The following is a 25,344-nucleotide window of genomic DNA, read 5'->3' on the forward strand; positions in this document are numbered from 1 at the left end:
GACAGATCTAGACAGCATATTAAAAAGCAGAGACATAACTTTGCTGACAAAAGTCCATATAGTCAAAGCTATGTTTTTTCCAGTAGTCATGTATGGATGTGAGACTTGGATCATAAAGAAGGTTGGCACATAAAAATTGATGCTTTTGAATTGTGGTGCTGGAAAAGACTCTTGAGAATCCCTTAAACAGCAAGGAGATCAAACCAGTCAATCCTAAAGGAAATCAATGCTGAATATTCTTTGGAAGGACTATGCTGAAGCTCTAATTCTTTGGCCACCTGATGGGAAGAGCCAACTCATTGGAAAAGATCTGATGATGGGAAAGATTAAAGCAGGAGGAGAAGAGAGTGGCAGAGGACTAGACTGTTTGATGGAATCATCGACTCAATGGACATGAGTTTGAGTAAGCTCTGGGAGATGGTGAAGGACAGGATAGTCTGGCATGCTGCAGTCCATGGGGTCACAAAGAGTCCAGCATGACTTAGTGACTGAACAACTACAGTAACACATTCAGGCCATCACACCTCACTCCTAGGCTATTCATCACATACTGCCTTTCCTGTTCCAGCTCTGTTCTCCTCTACCCCATCCCCTTCACATGCCCTCCCTAAAGGTGAGTGATCTTTTCATAATGGAAAAGCAATCAATTCAACCTGCTTCCACATACAAAAACAGTAAAACAAAAAGCTCTCCAGCTGCCCTTAGCACAAACCTGAAAAGTCCTACAGGGTCTACTCAGGCCTACCTTTCCAGCTTGTTTCCAACCTGCCCCCAACTCCCAGACCCCTGCCCCCTTCCCTCAAGGCTTCAGCCTTGCTAGCCCCTCTTCTGCGCATTGCCCACATTCCTGCTCCCTCAGTGTCACCTGTTCCTAGGCCTGGAGAGCATAGTCCCTGCCCAACCTGACCCTATATGTTCCAGTCTAAAAGTTACTTCTTTACCTACAGTACATTCCTATTTTTCCAGAGGTCCCTTTCACAACAGTTAGCTAAGGGAACACATGACTTGTAAAGCTGTTTCTAAATGTTTGACTTGCCTGCTGCTGCTTCTAAGTCACTTCAGTCGTGTCTGTCTCTGTGGGATCCCATAGACGGCAGCCCACCAGGCTCCCCCGTCCCTGGGATTCTCCAGGCAAGAACACTGGAGTGGGTTGCCATTTCCTTCTCCAGTGCATGAAAGTGAAAAGTGAAAGTGAAGTTGCTCAGTCGTGTCTGACTCTCAGCGACCCCATGGACTGCAGCCTACCAGGCTCCTCCATCCATGGGATTTTCCAGGCAAGAGTACTGGAGTGGGGTGCCATTGCCTTCTCCGAGAAAGAGGGCAGTAAACAATAAATGAATGAATGCGGGGGAGGGGGAGTTAAAACGGCCTTCACTGCACGTTCTCTTAAAAGCTGGCTTTCACATCTGATGCTCGTTATTAAATGGTTCCCAAACATCCCAGGTCACTGTTCCGTGGTCTTAAAAAAATAAACCAGTGTGGCCTTGGTTTTAGCGTCTGTATTCACGCCTAACAGCCCAGGCGCGGCCACCGTTCAGAGGGGCGACTGGCTCGGGTTTGGGCTCCACTGACACTAGCCCTAGGGGCTGAGGGCCCGGGCGGAAGCGCGGGAGCGGCAGGGCGCCTGCGGCCGGGGCGGAAGTCCCGGGCGCAGGGCGGAAGCGGCGACAGGGGCGGCTGAGGCTCAGGTGGGTCCCCGCGGTCGGGCGCCGGCAGCTCGGCGCTCGCGGTCCCCAGCCCGGAGCCTGTAGGCGGGCGGGAGAGGAGGTCACGGGAGCTGTGCCGCACGCTGCCGATTTCGATTGTCATTACAGGAAATTTAATTAAACGGGGAGCCATAAATCTGTGAACCTCCGGGGGCAAATTCTAAGCGTGTGTGTATGTGTGCGCGCGCGCGATGGCGCTTTGGGAAGTGAACACGGGTGGGAAGAGGCAGCTTTTTAAGAGGAAGCAGAAAACATCACAACTTCATGCCCCTTCCCTGATTAACAGATGCTCTGTTTCGGATTTAATTGAGTTCTGTGAAGTGGCAATATAATCTCAGTTGGCTGAGGTGACTGCCTTTTGACATAAACGTTTTTGAGCAGCCATGTTGACCTTTAATTGAGGGCCAAAAGGTTTAATCGTGAGTGCTGTGGGGGAACACTGTGAGTCCTGGGGTTTTCTGGACCTCCTCTCTGCCTTTACCGGACAAAAGCAGCCTTCTGGGTGCTGAACCGTGAGAGAATAAATCAGAACCTATACAATTCTCAATAAATATTTAGCCTTGTCAGTCACCCCTGACAAATATCACTCATACTTTTTTTTTTTTTAGTAAGTCCGGAGTTGCAGAAGTCCCTACTGGATTGTTACTAACATGAATAGGCAAGTGTCTTTCTAAGGTTGTCCTGTTAAAGAACAAAGAGTTATTCTTTTTTTTTAAACCTGGCTGATCTTTATTCTTAATATAAAGTATTTTATGTAATACTTTGTATTTTAGAACACTTAAAAAAAAAAAAAATCCACAGTATGACCGAGCTCAACCCCAAGATTCTCAGCTCCTATAGCATGGAGATTGCTTCTAAGATCTGTTATGTCCCCCACACTCTCTGGCACATTTCCCAACCTAAGTAGGTTTCCTTAACCACACACTGCCTTGGTTAAGCAGCACTAAAGCCATGTTTTAGTGTGTGACTGTGAAAAGATGAGGTGGCTGTTAGAGGCCAGTCTTCTCATTTACTAATTATCTCAGGAATGCTGTATGAAAGTGCTTATGATGCTAGCAATATTTGGAGGTATATACATTGAAACTGAAAACACTTAGAAAAAGAGCTGTGCCCTAGAAATGCTGAGTGGTTATAGTAATGGGGATAAGGCAGAACTAAATCATGGTTCTGTGTGAAATGTCGTAACCTAATAACCTGCGTCCTGCTCTGCTGAGGAACTGCCTGGAACCAGAACAGGTCCTGGCGTGAAAATTAAGGTTGGTGGGGCTGGTCTTTTAGATAGGCAGACTCCCCAGAGTTTTTTCTTCATGCTTACTGTGGTCAGTAGTAACTGCCTGCCAAAGAAGGATCAATATTTTTTTGTCTCCTTTACCAGAGGAAAATGTGGCTATGTGGTTTTCTTTAGATGGATTGATGGCAGGTAAGGAAATAGAAATGAGGGTTTTCCAACTTGGGAATTTATTGGACTGTATTTCTATTTTATTCCAGATGCCTATTTCCAGCAGACTCTTAAATACTCAGAGGCAGTGTGGAGGTATACCTTCAAAATAAGTTTTCTTTTTCTTATTATTAAGGTTTTTGTATTTCATAATGTGCAAACTCCAGCTGGCTGATGCATTTAGTTACTGTAATGCCAGGGCTCAGGGTTTCGCACATAGCGGGACCTTGAGGTGAGCTGGTACAAGTAATAAGGTTTTTTATGTTCCTTATTTTAAATCGAATTTTGCCACTGCTTTATTCAAGGGGTGTACATCAGAGGAAGCCAAAAGCCAGCTGGAATAGTTCCTGCTTGCAGTTTTAATCTTGTTTGCAATTATTTTGAAGGGAGAAACCATCTGGATCCAGGGATGTGTAGTTACCCAAGTAGCAGGGACTAGGTGAGCTTCCATCATCCTTCCCCTAGTATCATGGCAAGTTCGAGAGACAAAAATTATTTGACGAAGAACATGCAAAGTGGAAAGTTTTGGCTAAGTTTCACCTAGATATTATTCCATATCCCTACCTCCCCATCTCAGTTATAGCGGCAGGGAACTGGAGGCGTGAAAACATTACTCTTTTTATTCCAATCCTTTCCCAAGATAAGATTTCCAGAGATAGAAGTAAAACTCAAAATATCTTCTATTTTAAGAAAGTATCCATCTCCAAGGATTTCAGAGCATTTTACCAATATCTAGTAACAACCATTTTACTTCTGTAGACTGTGGTATTGTATTATTTGTTTGTAAATCTTTTGCCCACCCAAGGTGTGAGTTCCATAAGGGCAGGGAAAGTATCTGAATCACTTTTATATTTCTATACCTGGCACGGTGCCTGACACATTACAAATACTCAGTACATGGTGTAAAGGGGAGGCTGGATCTATAAGGAATGTGAAAGCATCAGTGGGAATCAGCAAGGTACAGAAAAGAATGTAAAACAGTAGTCTTTCAAGGGGCTACCAGATGCAGTTATAAATGCTGCAGTTAATGCCTTTATAAACAGCTTGGAGTAGGAAAGGGTGTATTTGAGAATCTACAGATGGTCACCAAACTGCCATCCTAGGTGATCTAGCCTGGTGAGTTGCAGGGTCTTTCTTATACTGAACGGAATATGCAAAGTAAAAGACGCCACCAGCCCTATCTCCATTTTCTCTCAAGGTCTGCAGTGCCCAGCTCCTCACTCAAACACCTATTGAGTGAATATCTGAAAAGTATCTATTAGAAGGTATACTAAATTATTAGCCTACCTAAGCCACTAATATCTTGGTTTGGTCCTGCCTTCAGAATAAAGGACTTTGTTCACTATTTTAAGGCTAGGTTACCCAAATAATATTGAACGAAAGCCACATCATCTTTTCTACTTCACTGACATTTCAAAAGAGTTCAAACTTGTCAGCTTTTTGTATTGTAATAGGGCAGGCATGTGGTATATGCTGCTTCCTTCTGTTGCCAATGGGAGTCCAGCAGAAACCAGAATGTTGCTGCTGGAAACAGATGACCTTCCTCTCATTGTTCGTGTACTTTTTCATATTAATCATGAAATAATGGGGAAGTGACTTCTAGTTTAGTCAGGGGTAAGGACAGACTGAATTATTTGATTTTGTTTTACTTCTTAAAACAGGTAGTTCTTCCAGTCAGCCAAGAGAAAGGATACTGTTATTTAATAGAAATTCAGGAAAAAGAAAAAAAAAAAAAAAACTAATAGAAATTCAGTCAACTGAAGCAGCTTCGTTCATAGACTGAAAAAAAAAAAAAAAAGAGCTAAATTCAACTCTGTTTCTCCAAGTTCAAAAATGAAGTTAATCTGTATCATCTTAGATTTAGAGATCAGAACTTTGTTCTTATAGTAAAAGAATTCTGCCACCTGAAGCTGAGATGTTTCCTCATTCTCTCCATCCTTAAATTAATCTTAAACAAAATGTGGTATCTGTTACTTGGTATACACTGAGGATTAATGTATAAAGCTTTTGGAGAAAAAAGAGAGTTGACCTTGGAGTTCCCTTTCTGTTCTGAAAATTCTGTGTTGGTCTCATATGAAAAATAAGCATTGTTCAAAGAGAAAATATAGAGAAAAGAACTGCAGAAAAAAATTATAAAAGTCTTTGGTAAAACAGTTTCTTTATCAAGCACGGGAATCTCCAAAGTCCCTTGGAATCCAGCTCCAAAATATTAAGATTTTCTATCAATGTGACAGCTCTTAAGTAACCTGAATAGGACTGAGAGAATTGAGAAATCTCATGTATCTGAAGGTTACTAGAGCAGGACCTCAAGAGTGGATAGTCCCTAATGTTCCAGTATTAGTGTCACAAGTCCAGAGAAGTGATGGATTTACTATCTCAAATGTTCCAAAGCCATTTACTAAAAAAAAAGGCTAAAAATGAATGAAACATCTTTCAGGTCTTGTGTGGTCATGTGGATAACTTCACCTCTTTTGCAAGATGAATTGGAAATGGTGGAGTATTAGTGACAAATGGGAGACATTGCCTGGATGGATGGAATCTGAATTGCAAACAGTTGTTTTTGGAAATGAAGGAAACTGGCATTACTAGCTGGGTACAATAAGACTAAGATGTTTTAATGAAATTGCCTTCTTTCTGGGTCAGTAGTAAGCATTAGCGATACCTTCAAAGGGAATGGGTCATTTTGGTTAAGAAGGATAATGTGGAAAGGAGTCTGCATAATTCCTTATGCACTTTATCCCCAACCCTTGAACTGGCTTGATATTGCCCTCATCATAATGTTATCTTTATGGAATGAAGGAATTTTCAAATTGGTTTTTAAACTCTATTAAGCCCTCATGTATGATATAACCCAACCACATTATTCAGGCTTTCTTGGCTTTCAGGAACAGCTTTGCAGCCATTATGTCCTAATTGTACTGAACATTGTTGCATGCTCTGAATTCAGAATATACCTCTGGCTCTAGCCCAGATGCTGAGTCAGTAACTTTGGGGTTGAAGATGAGGGGACGGGTACAGTGTGTACAAGCCCCATTGTGTGAACAAGAATTAGTCTGGAATCCCTTTCGAAGCCCTGGGTGCTTGAGGGAGGACCCCTCCCTCTACTACTATTCTTGATCAGCATCTTCATTTTATTTTTCCTGGCTAAATGTTTTTCTGGAAACTAACCCTATTACCAAGTAGGCTCTTCTGAAGCAACGATCTGGTAAATGTGACTGCTAAGGTCCAAAGATTCTAAAACAAACTCTTCCTTACTCAGAAGATTCCTCCTCCCTCCCATTTCACATGTGTCAGCTTGCTATTGGCCTCGGCAAACACAGCCGCACTTCTGGAAGTGGAAGAGAATGTCAAGACGAGGAGGGTCTGTCATTAAAAACCATTCTGTAAGTGTATCTGTCAATAGGAAACATTATTCTTAGTTTTGGAGGCACATTCTTAGTATTCTTTTTGGAGGTACTTTTCCATATCAGATGCTCAAAAATGCAAGATCAATGTCACCTCCCCCATTTTCCTGCAGGGTATTTTTGGATGCCAAGACTTCCCAGTTATGACCCAGGAGCTAGAGAAACAAGCTTGAGATAAGCAAGCCCATGTACACTTCTGCCCAGATCTGTGTCTGAATTTTGGTCCTCTTTAAATGGGCCTAGCATTTTAGACTCCTACAGCTAACCACTTCCAAGGCTTTCTTTGGAGCCTTTTGACATCATGAGCTATTGCCACAGCATCTCTTCTGTATATGATTTCCCCTTCTCTGATCTGGAGGACATTTGATACCCAAAGCCTATGGGTATAGTTTCTCCTAGCCTCTGTAAAACGAGAGAACAGGACAGGGGGTCATAGTTCCATATTACAGTTGATGAAACTGAGGCTTAAAGAGACGAGGAATTGCCTAGCATCAGAGAACTAATTGGTGGAGTTGCCTATCTTTGGGGTTTAGATTTATGAAATCCTCACACAGAAATGCACCCAAGAATTCAAACGTGCTGAAATTCAACTGAAACTCTGTAAGAAAGAGTAACTTTAAAGCTTTAGATGAAGAATCATGCCATTTGTGCTTAATTCCCCTGACTGATGAGTTAGTGGAAGCTATATTCCTTTACATTTACTTTGACCTCTCTACACATTTATTCAAAATACTTTGGAACAAGTTTTGTCTTTAAAGATTATTAATAAATCCAACTTTACCACTTCCTGGGCAGCTTCTGTTTTGATATACAGGAGTTGGGTTGAGGATATCATTGAAAAAATAAGAGTGGTACTGAATTTTCCCTTCTTTGAAAACATAAAGGCAAGTATTAGGAAGGAATAACAGGAAAGGAAGTGACCTTTGTTCAGAGCCCATCAAGGGAAAACCCCTACCTCTTGCAAAATGAATTTTATTGTCCTGTGTGAGGCCTGAGTAAGCTAAGCCAGAACCTGGTGCCAGGGTATTTGCTGGTCAAGATATTAAGTCTTAGTGGAAAATAAATGGGCTTCTCTGGTGGCTCAGACAGTAAAGAATCCACCTCTGATACAGGAAACCCAGTTCAATCCCTGGGACAGGAAGATCCCCTGGAGAAAGGAATGGCTACCCACTCCAGTATTCTTGTCATTGACAAGAATTCCATTGACAGAGGAGCCTGGCAGACTACAGTCCATGGGATCGAAGAGTTGGATACAACCGACCAGCTAACACCAGAAAATAAATATGTCGGATCTTGAATCAGTTATATCCTGTCTTAGGAATTCCCATTTAAGTAATCTTCACAATCTGAAACTTTTCAGCTATTTGTTTGAAATGTTTTTCAGTTTTCAATTCCCTGTTTCTAAGACTGTCATTCCTAGAGTTTTAAATCCTCCTTCTGGGGCCAGTAAAAGCACATTTCAGTCAGTAGATTCATCATCATCAGTATTATTAATAACAATACTTTATCTTTGTATTTATCTTTGTAACAAATAGCTAAGCTTTATTTCTCTGTTCTGCTTTTTAACTTGTACAGAGATTTTTACATTTATTATCTCTTTTTAAGTCAGCCATCCAACTTCAGCTTTTACACTTCTCCCTACCCCACTGCCTCCATCTTCACCAGAAATATCTCCTTTTGTTTAAGAGGTGAAATTAGCCAGGGATCAGACAAGGCCATTTATTTTAGGGTTGGCATTGGTTGTAAGATTTCATTCCTTTGGAGGGACATCAGACATATCTTATCTGATTCGTGGTAGATTCTTTAACTGTCCCTTTTCCAGTCCAAGCCCTCATCACTCTTTTTGACAATTGGCCACTCCTGTCTTTCTGGACACACTTTCTCCTGCTGGCTTCCACAACAGCCCACTTTTCTGATTTTCCTCCTACCCCATCAACCTTTCTCTTCGCCTCCTTCACTGGCTCCTCTCTACGCTGCTTCTGAATGTTGAATTGCCTGAGCGGTCTCTCCTGGGCCCTCTTCTTTTCTTAGCTATTTAGATGATCTCACAATCTCAGCTGTAATTGGAGCCTTCAAACTGAAGGAGTCTTGAATTTTATCTTCAGTCCTGGTTTTTTTCATGGCTACCAAACCTGTATATGCCACTTTCTACTTGAGCTCCAGCCTGTCCCTCAGAGCTCCCAGACCCACACCCCACTCAATCTGTTCCTGCCTCAGCATCCCTCATTTTAGTAAACTGGGCACCGTAACCCACCCAGAGGCTCACGACCGAAACTAGGATAGTCCTTACTGTCATTTTTAATTACTCAAATCCGGTTCATTGGCAGGTCCTTTCAGGCCTGTCCATGCCACCCACCTTTCTCCCCTGGACTACGACAGTAGCCCCTAACTGACTCCCTGGTTCCACTCTTGCCATCCCAAACCCATTCTTCACACAGTGCTAAGTGAAAGTGAAAGTTGCTCAGTCGTCTCCAACTCTTTGTGACCACATGGACTGTAGCTTACTAGGCTCTTCTGCCTGCTGTTCTCCAGGCCAGAATACTGGAGTGGGTAGCCGTTGCCTCTCCAGGGGATCTTCCCAACCCAGGGATCGAACCCAGGTCTCCTGCATTGCAGTCAAATTCTTGACTGAGTCACCAGGGAAGCCCACACAGTGCTAAAGTCATCTCTTTTTTTCACCATGACATATGGCTTGCCAGGCTTCCCAGGTGGCATGAGTGGTAAAGAACCCACCTGCCAATGCGGGTCTTATGTCTCCTGACATAAGAGATGTGGGTTCAATCCCTGGATTGGGAAGATGCCCTGGAGGAGGGCATGGCAATCCACTCCAGTATTCTTGCCTGGAGAAGCCCATGGACGGAGGAGCTGGCAGGTTACAGTCTGTGTTGTCGCAAAGAGTCAGACACGACTGAAGCAACTTAGCACTCACATGTATGTGGCTTGCAGGGAATCTTAGTTTCCTAACCAGAGATACAGTTTGGGTCCCCAGCAGTGGAATCACTAACCACTGAACTGCCAGGGAAGTCCCTACAGTCATCTTTTTAAAATGTACATGTGATCACGTAACTTCCTTCCTCTAAATCTAATTATGCTTAAAACCTCAATTCGTTAACATAATCCAGAGGCCTTAGGTGTTCCAACCCCCACTGACCTGTCTCCTCCACTCTTCCCCTTGCTTACTTGCTTTAGCCACACTGTCCTTTCTGTTTCTTCCCCTGAGTCAAAGTTGTCCTCACCCTAGAGCCTTTGCACTTACTGTTCTCTCTCCTGCAATGCTCTTCTTTCAGATCCTTGTACCTTCTTAGCCTTTAGTCTCAGCAAAAATGACACCTGCTCAGAGCACCTTATTTAAAGGCCTGCCTTGGTTACCATCATATCACCCTGTTTCACTCCCTCCCCTCTGCTTACTACTGTCTGATGTTTTCTGACCTAAGAGTCTCTTTATTGTGCCCAGTGACAGTATGGACCCCATGAGGGCAGGGACTTAACTTTTTGGTGCATCACTGAACCCAGTACCTATGAGTATCTCATACATGGAAAACAGCAGGTAATTGTTGAATGAGTGACTCTCATCCCACACCTAGATTTTTGTAACTCAGTTCTTTCCTGCCTCCATTCTTCTTTCCTTTGCAGTCTATCCTGCTCGCTGCTGCCAGATCAGTCTCCTAAAATACTGATTTTATCGCATCACTCTATTCTTTAAAACCCTTCTTTGGCTCCCATCCAAAAGGCCACAGCATTCCTACCTCATGCCTTTGTGTCTAGCCCTGACTTCAGAATGCTTTCCCCTTTTCTATGTATCCAAATCCTATATGACTTAGGATCCTTCTCTCATGAAACCAGTTCCAATGTCAGCCCACAGTACTCTTCTCTTCTTTTCTCTGTGACATCTGAAGGTGCCCATTAGATGTCCCTGTTGTGATCTCCTGTATTTATATTGTTTCAGTGAAGAATTTAACTCCCTCCTAAATCCACTGGAGTGTCTCTCTCTAATTCTTGTTGCTTATATCCAGAATGTGGAGTTGATTTCTCCATGTGAGAGTTTTATTTGGAGGGAAAGAAATGGGCTAAACACCAGACAGGATGAAGAAAAACAATAAGGGCTTAATTTTACTGAGAATTTGAAGGGAGTGGGATAGAGGAGCAGAGTGTAGGTACTAAGTGATGGACATGTAAATGCCGTATACCTTCGGAGGAGTTGTAATCTTATTGGATAGGCCAGGGCCCACACTTCAAACAGTTAAAAAACTTTTTGTGCAGATCAGTGTGAATGGATGGAGTGTAAATGAATGGAGCACCCATTGCATCCCAACAGTGGAGTAGAGACATCCAGATACTTGGAAACACCAGAGTCATAGTGATCATTTAAAAGAAAGTTAGAAAGGGGGTTTATCTCTAGGAACTCATGTGACCAGTCACATCTTTCTGAAACTGCTTCTCTCTATAGGCTTCTCTTTCCCCCTTGTGATAAAGCTGTTGCCCCTGAATCCTGGAAATAGAAGCTGCAGGGAGCAGGGTGGACGTGTGTGTGTGTCTGCTCAGGATCTCGTGTGTTATGTGGGATCAAGTCAGCAGTCCAGATCCCAGACAGATGAGGCTGTGATAATCATCTCACAGTATGTGCAAATACCAAATCAATATATTTTATACCTGAAACTAATACAGTGTTACATTACTTAAAAAAAGAATGGAGCTGAGCATGAAGCCATGTACAGGTGGCCCCACAGGTGCATGGTGAGCCAGGGATCCTTGTTGTAACATCATGTCTGAGTTGGGGCTATCTCCTTGGCAGCTCCCCTGGCCAGGTACCCTGACTGCTGTAGCTGAGATACTGCAAAAGCACCTGAGAGCCCACCCAGGGAGTGAGGGCCCCCCTGCAGGCTGCCTTCCACCCCCTACCCTCTGTTTCTGTTCTGCAGCCTCATTCTAACCCTGCTTACTCTTGGAACTGACACCTCAAAGTATCAGCTCAGTCTGCAGCTTTGACTGGGTCCCTACACACCCCTCACCTTGTCACTCTTGGCTCCACCCTTGGACCCAGGATCCCAGGCTAGGCTCCCACTTGTTTGGGAGAGAGGGAGGTTTGGACACCGCTGACTGACCACAAACACATAAGACCCCTGGGGAGGCATCATTCATCCCTGTTTCTCTGGATTAGGGACAGCCCAGTGACCCAGATGAGTGCCCTAAGAGCACTCTCACCTCATTATATGAGCTCTCAGGAATCTAAACAGTGGATTTTGTTCCCAATAGAGGGGTGTTTCTGTGGGCCTGTGTGTGCACACACACACACGTGTTTCTAGTTACTGGATAACAATAGGAATGTTATACTTAGATGGTAGTGAATGTGAAATGGAGCACTTAACATCTCACGTGGCAAAAATGATTAAACAGAAGCCCTGAGCCTCTGCTGGAACTCAGGTCCAGCAAGAGCGACAGTAATAGTCTTAGGTTAATTCCAGCTCAGTATTAAATTTACATTATACTCTTGTGAAGAAGCTCCAATGTCGAGCCTTGGAGTACAGAGTGAAGCAGGGCAAAGACCAGCAGAATTTTGCTAAGAGAACACACTGGTCATAGCAAACAACCTCTTCCAACAACACGAGAGACAACTCTACAGCTGGACATCACCACATAGTCAATACCAAAATCAGATTGATTATATTTTTTGCAGCTGAAGATGAAGAAGCTGGATACAGTCAGCAAAAATAAGACCAGGAGCTGACTGTGGCTCAGATCATGAACTCCTTATTGCAAAATTCAGACTTAATTGAAGAAAGTATGGAAAATGACTAGATCATTCAGGTATGAGCTAAATAAAATCTCTTACGATTATACAGTAGAAGTGACAAATAGATTGAAGGGATTAGATCTGATAGATAGAATGCCTAAAGAACTATAGATGGAGGTTCGTAACATTATATAGAAGGCGGTGATCAAAACCATCCTCAAGAGAAAGAAATGCAAAAAAGAGAAATGGTTGTCTGAGGAGACCTTATACATAGCTGAGAAGAGAAGTGAAAGGCAAAGAGAAAATGAAAGATATATCCATCTGAATGCAAAGTTCTTAAGAATAGCAAGGAGAGATAAGAAAGCCCTCCTCAGTGATCAGTGCAAAAATATAGAGGAAAACAATAGAATGGGAAAGACTGAAAATCTCTACAAGAAAATTAGAGATACCAAGGGAACATTTCATGCAAAGATGGGCACAATAAAGGATAGAAATGGTATGGACCTAACAAAAGCAGAAGATATTAAGAAGAGATAGCAAGAATGCACAGAAGAACTATAAGACCCAAAAAAGACCCTTAATGACCCAGATAACCATGATGATAGTATGATCACTCACCTAGAGCCAGACATCCTGGAGTGTGAAGTCATGTGGGCCTTAGGAAGTATCACTACAAACAAAGCTAGTGGAAGTGATGGAATTCCCAGCTGAGCAATTTCAAATCCTAAAAGATGATGCTGTGAAAGAACTACATTGAATATGCCAGCAATTTTGGAAAACTCAGCACTGGAAAAGGTCAGTTTTCATTCCAATCCCAAAGAAAGGCAATGCCAAAGAATGCTCAAACTACTGCACAACTGCACTCATCTCACACTATCAAAGTAATGCTCAAAATTCTCCAAGCTAGGCTTCAACAATATGTGAACTGAGAACTTCCAGATGTACAGGCTGGATTTAGAAAAGGCAGAAGAACCAGAGATCAAATTGCCAACATCTGTTGGATCATAGAAAAAGCAAGAGAATGCCAGAAAAACATCTGCTTCATTGACTATGCTAAAGCATTTGACTGTGTGGATAACAACAAACTAGACAATTCTGAAAGAGAAGAGAATACCAGACCACCTTACCTGCCTCCTGAGAAATCTGTAGGCAGTCAAGAAGCAACAATTAGAACCAGACATGGAACAACAGACTGGTTCCAATTTAAGAAAGGAGTACATCAAGGCTGTGTATTGTCACCCTGCTTATTTAACTTATATGCAGAGTACATCATGTGAAATGCTGGGCTGGTGAAGCACAAGCTGGAATCAAGACTGCAGGGAGAAATATCAGTAACCTCAGATATGCAGATGACACTACCCTCATGGCAGAAAGCAAAGAGGCACTAAAGAGCCTCTTGATGAAAGTGAAAGAGGAGTGTGAAAAAACTGGCTTGAAACTCAACATTCAAAAAATGAAGATCATGGCCTCCAGTCCCATCACTTCATGGCAAATAGATGGGGAAACGATGGAAACAGTGACAGACTTTTTATTTGGGGGGGCTCCAAAATCACTGCAGATGGTGACTGCAGCCATGAAATTAAAAGACACTTGCTCCTTAGAAGAAAAGCTGTGACCAACCTAGACAGCATATTAAAAAGCAGAGACATTGGGATTTCCCTGGTTCCCTGTCCAGTGGTTAAGACTGCACTTCTGATACAGTGGCATGGGTTCGAACCCTGGCCAGGGGACTAAGATCCCACATGCTCTGTGGTACAGCAAAAAAATAAATAAATAAAAAGCAGAGACATTACTTTGCCAACAAAAGTCCCTCTATTCAAAGCTATGATTTTTCCAGTATTCAAAAATGGAAGTGAGAGTTGGACTATAAAGAAAGCTGAATGCCGAAGAATTGATGTTTTTGAACTGTGGTATTGGAGAAGACTCTTGAGAGTCCCTTGGACTGCCAGGAGATCAAACCAGTCAATCCTAAAGGAAATCAGTCCTAAATATTCATTGGAAGAACTGATGCTGAAGCTGAAGTTCCAATACTTTGGCCATCTGATGTGAAGAACTGACTCATTTGCAAAGACCCTGATGCTGGGAAAGATTGAATGCAGGAGAAGGGGACGACAGAGGATGAATTGGTTGGATGGCATCACCAATTCAATGGACGTGAGTTTGAGCAAGCTTTTGGAGTTGGTGATGGACAGGGAAGCCTTGGTGTGCTGCAGTTCATCGGGCTGCAAAGGGTTGGACACAACTGAGCGACTAAACTGAACTGAACTGAATGAAGGTGGTACCTGAGCTTATATAGACTTTTGATTTTGCACATGAACTAACAACACTGCAGCTTACTGATGAGAGATCATGTGAGCTTGGAGACTCAGTGTGCCAAAGGATTCTTTGAATGAATAAAAATTCTGATCTGTGAAGGTCAGTTTCTCTCCTCAAATGAGAACAATGTTGTTTGCCTTCTAATCAGACACACACAGCATTTGAAGAATCCAGGAGCCCCACAAAGGTGATGTGCAGCCAGAGCAGCATGAGCAGCTCCTCATGCAAGAAATGAATAATCCTTAAGAAAGGCGCAAATGACCCTGGCTTCTTTCTGTCCTGTGATCAGTTGCTTTAATGGTATGCCCTTCAGTGTTTTGCAGGGAAAACGCTATAAAGTTACCCTTCTTATATTGCTTCAAGGAGGAGGGAATTGGGTCCAGTCAGCCCTCCCTCATGCTGTATTTGATTCGGCCATAAGACCACTGAAGTCAGTCTCAGTTCTGTTGAAAAGCCAGCATTCCCTCTCTCTTTTGGGGTGATCCATGCCTTTGAGCAGCCATGTACTTGAAACAGCAGGAGTCACCATGTTTATTGTTAGGCTGTGGAATTTGTTTTAGACACATTCTAAATCCAATCTTATACTTTTTTTTTTGGCTGTGACAAAGGTGACCCAACTGTGCTTTTTTGATACTATGCACACAACTCTTTTTGCTTATATTACATAGGCATGTAACAGAATACAAAGGATAAAATTGTGTGTGTGTGTGTGTGCGTGTGTAGTAAAGACACACATTTCATGACAAAATTCAGTGACATAATCAAAAAAGTGTTGTCCTCCTAGTCATGAGCCAACAGGTACAGACCACCTTTCAGAATATTTCTTACTGTGCTAAGATACTGTTCAAAAATAATAGAACTATGTTCTATGAAAACGTCACATTGACAGAGTAGTCCGTATTAAGATTTTACTTCAAGAAGGCATGATTGGGTGAATATGACATTGACAGCAATGGCATTAGGGTTTACAGAGTTAATAAAATATTCTAAGAAGAATATTATGGGATTCCAATTGGAGTGTACCATTTTTCATTTTACTTTTTATTTCTAAAACTAAGTGAACTCCAGTGGTCAGAACTTTAGCCTTAATATCTTATTTCTGCCTAGGAGAGGTATAGGGAATTATATATATATATATATATATATATCAGACTCCAATATAATTTTATAATACAGTGCTTACAAAGAAATAAGTTAATTTAACAGTGTGGTAAAATGCATGTGCCTCAGGGCATTTGGAAAATATGCAGGTAGTAAAACTGCATAATGCTAATGCATTTCTCAATGAACAAATGTTCCATGTTTAAGTGATTAAATTCACATGGGGGGAAAAAGGCGAAATGGAGACTAACATGGAGAAGAGAACTAGTTTAGGCAGAATGGTAGTGGCATCTCTGAAGACTTTATTTAGCTTTCTGGGTTAGTTGAACAAGTATTCTTCCAAATCTGGAATGAATAGCAACTCTGTTTACTATGACAGGTTTTATTTCTCTTGGGTGCAACCAAGACTGCATGCTGTGTTTTGTCATGTTGGAAATACTAAAGCAGATTTCCACTGTGATTGTGATTTTTTTTTTTTTTTAACAAAAGCCTTAGCACCTCAGTCTCAACTTAGCTAGCTAAAAGCAATAAGTTTTCTATTCCTTACCAGCAGACATCAATAAATCTTAAATCCTTCCACCCAAAGCACACAGCTGCTGTTCACTATCCTGGTTGTCATCTTAGCTCACTGCCTTACATGGCCTGCTCCTTCTCATTTCCAGGGCTGCCTTTCTGTTTTTACTCTCACAAAACTGATCTTCAGAATTTTCTTTCTCCATTTAGTACAGCTTCTTTACCTTCGTACTCTAGGAGGGTGTGTCACTATTAACATAATGCCTCCCCCAAACCAGCGATGCAGAAATTTGTATCTAGTGTAAACATGGCTAGCATTCTACTTTCCCCCTTCATTTGTATCCTCTGTAGACAGAAACATGTTTTGAAGCTACTGTCTCCAACCACATTCACCTATTGGAGTGCTGATTCTGCTGAATTTATGGAAAATATATACACCAGGGCTTATCGCTTAGTTGAGAGGAGCACAGCATATAGTGAAACTGTTTAGATCTACTGTCCGCCTTAGAATAATGCTGAGTCCTTGCAGAATTCTTATCACATTCTTTTTTATGCATTATCAGGATCATTTAGTTAACAGGGAGATCCAGGAAGAACTGGAAGACTAAGGGTTTAAGAAAGAAGGAAAGATTATTGTTTCTACAGGTCAGAATTCAGTCCTTTTGTCTGTCTTTACTCTAGTTTGATATGGGTTCAGTGCTTTCAAAGTCATATCTTTCTGTTTGAAATGAGTTTGAAGCTAATCTTACACTGAGAAGCCTGGTCACCAGTAGAGACCAATGCACAGTTAATACAGGCATGCTGTGTGGAGCAGAGCAGAATGAGACTCAAGACGGTGGGGAAGGGCTGGGACCAGCTGCGGTGCCCTGCCTGCTTCTTGCGGACACGCGAAGGAGTGCTTACCTTTAGTTATGATATGAGATCTACCCAGTGACTGCTGTGCATCCTGAGTGTCTGATGAGGGGTAGAGGTGAAACGAGAAAGGGGGATAAAAAGTGTTAGTCGTTCAGTCGTATCCAACTCTTTGCAACCCCGTGGACTATGGCCCGCCAGGCTCCTCTGACTATGGAATTCTCCAGGCAAGAGTACTGGAGTGGGTAGGTAGCCATTCCCTTCTTCAAGGGATCTTCCTGACTCAGGGATCGAACCCAAGTCTCCTGCATTGCAGGCAGATTCTTTACCATCTGATTCGCCAGGGAAGCCCAAATAGTGACAACTGTGCACACTGAGTGTCTGATGAGGGTTAGAGGTGAAACTGGAGAGGAGGAAAAAGGCTCACTCTAATACTATTAACATTCAAACAATTATTTAAACAGCTACTATATACCAGGTTAATTGTAGACACTCAGAAATTACTGGAGTGAATAAGTATCTGCTCCTGTGGAACTCATGTTGTAGTAAAGGGAACATATAGGTAAACAATTTTAGATAGTGAAGGATAATCGAAAACTATAGCAAGGTACGAGGAAGGAGAGTGGTGGACTGGCCCATGTTGATAAGGTAGTCACTAAGGCATCTCTAAGGAGGTGACATGTGCCCAGGCCAAATGAAAAGCTACTTGAGAGTTTTCCACACAAGGGGACAGGAAGTGCAGAAATCCTGATGAAGAAATAATCTTTGGTTATTCAAGGAACAGAAACAAAATCTTTGCTCTGCAACTTGCCAAGATAAGGGAGGGGGAAAACTGATAGATGAAGTTGGAGAGATGGAGTAAAGAGAAGTTAAGAAATGAAGATCCCAGGAATGAATTCATGCTAGGACTATTGATAAGCAATAAAGTCAACAATGCGTATGTTTTAAAAGTAAAATGATCATATATGTAGTTTAAAGGACAAAGCTGGAGGCTCAGTAGAATAACTAGAAATCAGTAGGGTGTCTTATGTCGTGCAAACTAGCAGGATGAGAGAACTTCAAAGCCTAGTGTTTGACATGCTGCTGTTACCAAGCTGTTCTTATTGGAATATCTCCAGCAGAAACACTAGTACATTTGTGGATGTTTTCAAAAATGATGGCAATCTCCTTTTAAAAATACTTCTTAAAAGAGTTGAGTAGATTTTTGTTTTTGACAAGTTAGCTCAGCCTAATTCTCCTTGTAGGTTCCTCTAAGTACCGCTCTGTGTTCCCCCACCTCTTGCAGCAGAGTACAGATCTCATAAGTAATAGCCTTAACCTTCAGCTGGAGACTTGTGCTGCTTACTTACTGGTCCTTTACCGTGAAGGTGGCTGGGCACTGTTGAATGCCTACCAATAAGATAAGCTACCTCTGCAAATAAAAACTATGTCAGGAAACTTCCACATTTTAGAAGATCATCAGGATGCTAGCAAAACCTACAGGTGAAATTTAATTTTTTATTCTAATTAACACACACATGCAATTTGCTTACAGAAACCAAGTGATTAGACACGTAGTTAATCCATACATTTGGATTTTTCTCCTTCTAAGTTCTCTTTTCTTTGGAATCCAGTGCATACTGAGGCATCATGGAGACTTGCCAAACATCTTGGCCTCTCTGCCATTCTTGGACTCCAAGAAGCACATCTGAAGTCTTCAAATTCCATTACAGACTTGCAGCTTACTGTTCCTATTATAAAGAGCAAAGTCTAGGGCACATAAGTTTACTGATCTATTTTTCTCTTGGCAGAATTAAGATGCTCTGGTTTCAAGGAAATAGCATGCAACTTGCCAAACACTCCTTTCAACTGCTCTTGAGAAATCTCTCTGCCTCAAAGACTGCTCTGCCTGTGCTGACCTTATTCACAAAGGTACAGAGGAAAAAGTAAAATTACTACTTTAGAAACATGAAGTATTCAAATGTTGGGAAAAGAAAGTTGTACATTTAAGAAAGGGGGAAAATGTTGAAAGGAAAGCAAGCAATGGTATAAATTTTCTTCAGACCCACTCATCAGTTTACCCTACCCAGCTACTTCATTGTCTCACTGTTTTCAGAGAGTAAATTAATATATTTATCATCCAATCATTACATTGAAAGAAAAGAACTGATTTTTACAAGTGTATCATTTAAAAATATAGTCAGTTCTTGACATTTGAATCAGTTCTAATGAGGTGGATGAAACTGGAGCCTATTATACAGAGTGAAGTAAGCCAGAAAGAAAAACACCAATACAGTATACTAACGCATATATAGGGAATTTAGAAAGATGGTAACGATAATCCTGTATGTGAGACAGCAAAAGAGACACAGATGTATAGAACAGTCTTTTGGACTCTGTGGGACAGGGCGAGGGTGGTACGATTTGGGAGAATGGCATTGAAACATGTATAATATCATATGTGAAATGAATCACCAGTCCAGGTTCGATGCATGATACAGGATGCTCAGGGCTGGTGCACTGGGATGACCCAGAGGGATGGTATGGGCAGGGAGGTTAGAGGGAGGTTCAGGATGGGGAACACGTGTACACCCGTGGTAGATTCATGTTGATGTATGGCAAAACCAATATAATATTGGAAAATAATTAGCCTCCAATTAAAATAAATTTATATTAAAAAAAGAAAGTCTAAAAAAAAAAAAGAAAAAAAATATAGTCAGTTCTTGTTATTTGTGATAGTCATAGTCTATAAAATCGCTACAAATACTGAATTAGCAAGTATGGAACCACTGCTCCTAGGAGGAATATAGGGTTAGAGTCTTTTGAGCATCTGGTCACAACATTTTTGTCAGTTGATCAATACAATAACCTTTGTTTTAAGGAAAATGGTCAGCTTTGCCAAATACTGCTGGTAGTTTGAAAGAATTAAGTCTGAAAATTGACCAGTGGATTTGGCAACATGAAGGTCATTGAAACTTAAGAGCATTTTCAGAGAAATGATGAGGAGAAAGCTCTAGGGAGTTGGTCAAGATAGGATAAGAGGAGGGGAAAAAATACATAACTTTGTTTTATGTGTGTTTCTGTTTAAAGGCACCTTATTTAATATATACTGATGATCCATTAACACTGAGCTCAGGGCCAGCAGCAACATAACATATGCCTGAACAAAGCTTATCTAACACAGTACTTTCTCCCTAAGGCACCTCACAGCCTTCTTATGCTTAGAAATACTGGACAGCACTTCAGCACTCCACTTGGGTTATTTTACATGGCAGAAAAACACAAAAATGCAAGAAGCATGGCACTGAGTAGATCATGATTTGGCCACCTGATACGAAGAACTAACTCATTGGAAAAGGTCCTGAGGCTGGGAAAGATTGAAGGCAGGAGGAGAAGGGGACAGCAGAGGATGAGGTGGTTGGATGGCATCATGGACTCGATGGACGTGAGTTTGAGCAAACTCCGGGAGTTGGTGATGGACAGGATGTCTGTCATCCTGCAGTCCAAAGAGTCAGACATGACTGAGCAACTGAACTGAAGTAGATCATGAAAAGGACACTTGTTTACAGTATGAGAGCTAGAAAGAGCATCATCTTGTCAACAACTCAGCTGGAAATGTACACTTTGGGCAACTCAGATTTTTCACTGCTCTATGCAACTGCACATCCGTGAATGACTGCAAAAGCTTGGGTGTTAATTTTAGGGTTACAAATAAGTTTTAGTGAATAGATGAATTCGCAGATACAGAATCCACAAATAATGAGGACTGACTACTTATTTTCTTATCCCTAACACTAGTTTTAAGCCATAAAGTAAGTGTGAATTTTTTAAGAGATTTTTCCTGTAAAACTTATAAGACAAATATTATGGATTTCGTTTTGCTAATTAACATTACTTTGTGTGATTTATAGTCAAAAAAGAAATAAAGTGCTGGGTAACAGAATTAACTTTAGTGAAAAATACTGCAATTCAAGCAAAAAAGGTCTCTTGTTTAATAGACTTACTCACATTTCAGGCATTTTAGCAATTGAATATATCTGACAATTATCTAATAAAATTTTAAAATTAACTGAAAATAATCTTAACTACTTTTCATATTCATAATAGTATATTGCACTATTATGGAACGAAAATATTTCATAATCTGTGTCTACATATGAGAAATGCATATGAAAATTAACCACAAAAATAAAATAATTCCTTAAGGTTAATGGTGCTCATTCAGCCTAACTATTCTGCACTATTTTTCAGTTTGAACAATAGCCAAGTAAGCCAAAAAAGAAAGTGATGTCGCTCAGTCGTGTCCAACTCTTTGTGACCCCATGGACTGTAGCCTGCCAGGCTCCTCTGTCCATGGGATTTTCCAGGCAAGAATACTGGAGTGGGTTGCCATTTGCTCCTCTAGGGTATCTTCCTGACTCAGGGATCAAACCCAAGTCTCCCACATTGCTGGCACTCTACCATCTGAGCCACCAGGGACGCCTAAGTAAGCCAACACATGTGCCCCCCCCCAAAAAAAAAATTCCACTAATCTTCCATTCAGCTTAAAACTTGTACTGAACCCCCTTCATTTGTGTCATTAGAATACAAGATATTACTGTCACCTCCAGGAGTTCCCAGTTCTCTGAAAGAAAAAGTACATTTCAGGTCTCTTCCAGTTATAAATAATAGAAAGTACTTCCCAGAGTGGCTTAAATGAAAAAGGGATTTTATGGGTTAGTCTGGTTTCAGAAGTAGCTTGATTCTGCAACATAAGCATATTACCAGTCGCTTCAGCTCCACATTCTCTGAGTTAAAGCAGTGCACACTCTGGCTCTTTAGATGAATGACTGCAGCAATCCCAATCCCAGATCTCACATTTCAGGTATCTACAGAAACCCCAGCAAAAGCCTCACACTATCCATTGTCTATGACTGGCCAGTCCCTGGGCCATCTGTAGCTAGGGTGTGTTTGTTAGTTGCTCAGCTGTGTCCAACTCTTTGCAACCCTATGGACTCCTGCCAGGCTTCTCTGTCCATGCCATTCTCCAGGTAAGAATACTGGAGTGCGCAGCCATTCCCTTCTCCAGGGGATCTTCCTGACCCAGGGATCAGACTCACATCTCCTGCATTCTTTACCATCTTGTCATTTTTCAGTTCATAGATTTCTTTAAATTTGATGAACCTTTCCTCATAAAAATACATACACACGTGATAATTTGCCCAGACTTCCATGGTCCCTGGGTTTAGAAAAAGAGAAAAAAAGTGATCCTAGATCTACTAAAGTTCTTTATTATAAAAGCAAATACTTCTGCAATTTCCCTGGTTTTTGTTTTGCTTTTGCTTTTAAGATCCTCTCTTGACTTTTTTGAACTTTTTCAGAAAATTTTAATGTGGTTATCTTAAAAATCACAGACTATCCATAATCTGTTTATTATAATGCTAATAATAACATAATGAGCCCAATTCTCTGAAGCAGGAAAATAGGGCCAGAAAGACCTTTCTGAAGGAAAATGTCTTTTGATGATCTGGGCTCTTGTTTCAAAATATGGTGAGTTAAGCTGGAGGAAGGGCCTCCATAACAGCTCATCGTTTTCTATCCTGTTAAAAAGCCCGTTTTATATAAGCATCAGTAATGCTGAATCTGTTTTTAGCTCATACAAGAGAACCTACAGTAGTCCTTGTTCTCTGAGTCAGAGCCTCACAAGCCTTTAAAATCTGCCAATGGTCCATAGCATTCTCGGCAGACTTCTCCTCTAGACAGAGTGCAGACAACAGCCACTGAAACTTGCATGCTCCTACGGTGGAGTTACTCTGGGAAACCTACTGCTGCTAAGTCGCTTCAGTCGTGTCTGACTCTGTGCGACCCCACAGACGGCAGCCCACCAGGCTCCCCTGTCCCTGGGATTCTCCAGGCAAGAACACTGGAGTGGGTCGCTGTTTCCTTCTCCAATGCATGAAAGTAAAAAGTGAAAGCGAAGTCACTCAGTCATGTCCGACTCTTAGCCACCCCATGGACTGAAGCCCACCAGGCTCCTCCGTCCATGGGGTTTTCCAGGCAAGAGTACTGGAGTGGGGTGCCATTGCCTTCTCCTACTGCTGACACTTATAGTGATAAAACTGACAAAACATTAATGAGTTGGTAAAATCAGCACCCAAAGTAAAGAGATTTTTCCCTCCTAAAGACGGGGCAGTAACTATCTAACTCCATCCCAGTGGGTTATTAGGAAAAACAGGCTGGGGACTTCCTGGCAGCCCAGGGCTTAGGACTCCATGCTTTCACTGCTATGGGTCCAGGTTCAATCCCTGGTCAGGGAACTAAGATCCCTCAAGCCGCATGGCATGGCCAAAGAAAAACAAAGATAAAATAAATGGAAAGACAGGCTGGCAAAGCTCAGTGCCCCCCAGTCAAAACAGATTTTAAGATATTCTGGCAATATCAGCCAGGCCTAGAAGGTGCTCCTCATCTAGGAAGGACAAAGCCCTAAAACTATAGATGTTTGGAAAATGATCTTCCCAGGTATCAATTATACTAAACCAGTAATAAGAACATATAAACATCTAAATGTGTTGTGTGTACATATATCCACACATATATATGTGTAACATGTAAGCATCAACATTTATTAGATAAATATGCTTGTAGAGAAAAAAATCAAAACACAATTAAAAATTGCCAAAAGCCCATTTACCATGGAATACTAGCTATTTATAAGATCCTATAGCAGTGTTTGCTTTGGAAACAAAACAGTATAATTAACCTGGGAGAAAATAGTCCTTTAAGTATAATCTGCTTCTTGTGGCTTTTGTCAGGCTGAATGCCATTTCTTTGGGATTAATGGCTGTTTTCTTCCTATAGGATCCATGTCCCCTTTGTGATGAAGCCAAGGAAGTACTGGAGCCTTACAGAAACCGGGTAATATGATACACTATAGCTTTAGTATATGGAATGGATAGTATATGTAGTGTAAGACAAAGCATCTGTCTGGATCCTTTCTTAGGAAAAGACATTGAATGGTTTTTCATTTAAATTTTCTTTCTGTTCTTCAGAGAGATTTTAGTGCTGATTTCCATAAAAGTCATTACACCTAAGTGTTTTTGTCTGAGCTGCACTGGTTTTCTTACTCTGACTGTTAAAATGAGTCAAAGTTGACTAGCAGGTACGGTATTCATGCTTTAAGCTTTTGTCCCTATTCCTTTTATGTTATTTTGTCATTTCCATGGAAGTGTTTTCCAGTTGCAAACTGTGACACCTTTCCCAATCTTCCAGTCCAAACATGTCTTTCTTGAGTCTCAGGCAGCTTCCCAGTTGGGGACATAGTTTATTTCATTTCAACTGAGTAGTAATGCAGAACCTAACAGATATAACAGAAAAGTAGCGAACTGGCAAATTAAGGAATATGAAGAAATCAATCAGGTTAGGGAAATCAAGGTCATTAGATGACTGTGGACCTCAAACAAACAATAACAGTAAAAAAAATCTCTGAGTGTTAGAAGTGGTCTGGTGATCAGTTTGTCACTATAACCATTGCATTGTTCCATGTTGCTGAAAAATAGAGCTTTAGTCTGTCTCTGTTTCAGTTTATTTTACAGGAGGTGGACATCACACTTCCAGAAAACTCTGCTTGGTATGACAGGTATAAATTTGACATCCCTGTCTTTCATTTGAATGGCCAGTTTCTGATGATGCATCGAGTAAACCTCTCAAAACTTGAGAAACAGCTCCAGAAGCTTGAGCAGCAAGGTGCAGGAGGCTGACAAACACCCTCATGATTTTCTACCTTCTCTGTCCAGAACGTGTTTTCCTGAGGAAATGACTGTGTCTTCAAACTCCTTTTGTAATTTTCGCACAGCTCTACAGATGTTCTGAACTCAGGGGTGCCAAATAGTGATATTCCTTTTGTGATTAATGGAAGTACCAATGTGGGAACTGTTTACATGCCGGCATTTTATAAAATAAGTGGGGTGTATTGTCAGGGAGGGGATGATGGAAGGCAGGAGAAATCCACTTGTTTTATTTATTTTACTCTTTTGTATTACTATGGAAGCATCTCACATTCACTGGACTGAGCCGTTTATAAGAAGGCGGCTCTGTCCCTGCTCCTGCCCTAAGGGCTTAACTTTTTAATGAAAGAATAAATGTTCTTCCACTTGGTAGATAAAGTGAAATGTGAATTGCTAATAACTCTACACAGTCAATAAAAGGATGTTTTAACAAATACATCTGCATGAAGTCTATTTCAGAGGAATTTAATAATACCTGTTTTAATTAGAGCTTATTTTTTTGTACAGAAGAGAATAAACTATCCTAGCCAAATTCATTTCA

The 25,344-nt window shown here is 41.4% G+C and overlaps 2 protein-coding genes across 9 annotated transcripts in view; one reads left to right on the plus strand and one right to left on the minus strand.

Annotated features, from left to right (window-relative positions):
• The window catches only part of MEGF10 (multiple EGF like domains 10), a 480,748-nt gene that overhangs the window by 345,782 nt on the left and 109,622 nt on the right, over positions 1-25,344 (minus strand). The gene's annotated exons all lie outside the window — the stretch shown is intronic.
• Positions 1,492-25,239, plus strand: C7H5orf63 (chromosome 7 C5orf63 homolog). 4 transcript variants are annotated; one of them, XM_086410542.1, is made up of 5 exons: positions 1,567-1,688; positions 3,195-3,240; positions 18,852-18,972; positions 23,878-23,934; positions 24,612-25,239. In XM_086410542.1, exons 3-5 carry the CDS (start codon positions 18,859-18,861, stop codon positions 24,774-24,776), a joined length of 336 nt encoding a protein of 111 aa, XP_086266668.1. In that variant the 5' UTR covers positions 1,567-1,688; positions 3,195-3,240; positions 18,852-18,858; the 3' UTR covers positions 24,777-25,239. The 4 variants fall into 4 exon arrangements, with proteins under 4 accessions (XP_086266665.1, XP_086266667.1, XP_086266668.1 ...); XM_086410540.1 differs by having other exon boundaries at positions 1,585-1,688; positions 24,600-25,239; XM_086410539.1 differs by lacking the exon at positions 3,195-3,240 and having other exon boundaries at positions 1,492-1,688; positions 24,600-25,239.

This window comes from Bos grunniens, chromosome 7 (assembly GCF_055505025.1).
Source record: "Bos grunniens cultivar Pamir isolate PY7600 chromosome 7, Bosgru_T2T1.0, whole genome shotgun sequence".
In the NCBI taxonomy this organism is placed as follows: Eukaryota; Metazoa; Chordata; class Mammalia; order Artiodactyla; family Bovidae; genus Bos; species Bos grunniens.

Excerpts from the sequence above, each read along its gene's own strand:
- C7H5orf63 (XM_086410539.1), top strand. The coding sequence starts at position 18,859 with ATGCTCTGGTTTCAAGGAAATAGCATGCAACTTGCCAAACACTCCTTT. Across the intron at positions 18,973-23,877 it reads TGCTGACCTTATTCACAAAG|GATCCATGTCCCCTTTGTGA; the intron begins GTACAGAGGAAA and ends TTCTTCCTATAG. Across the intron at positions 23,935-24,599 it reads TGGAGCCTTACAGAAACCGG|TTTATTTTACAGGAGGTGGA; the intron begins GTAATATGATAC and ends TCTCTGTTTCAG.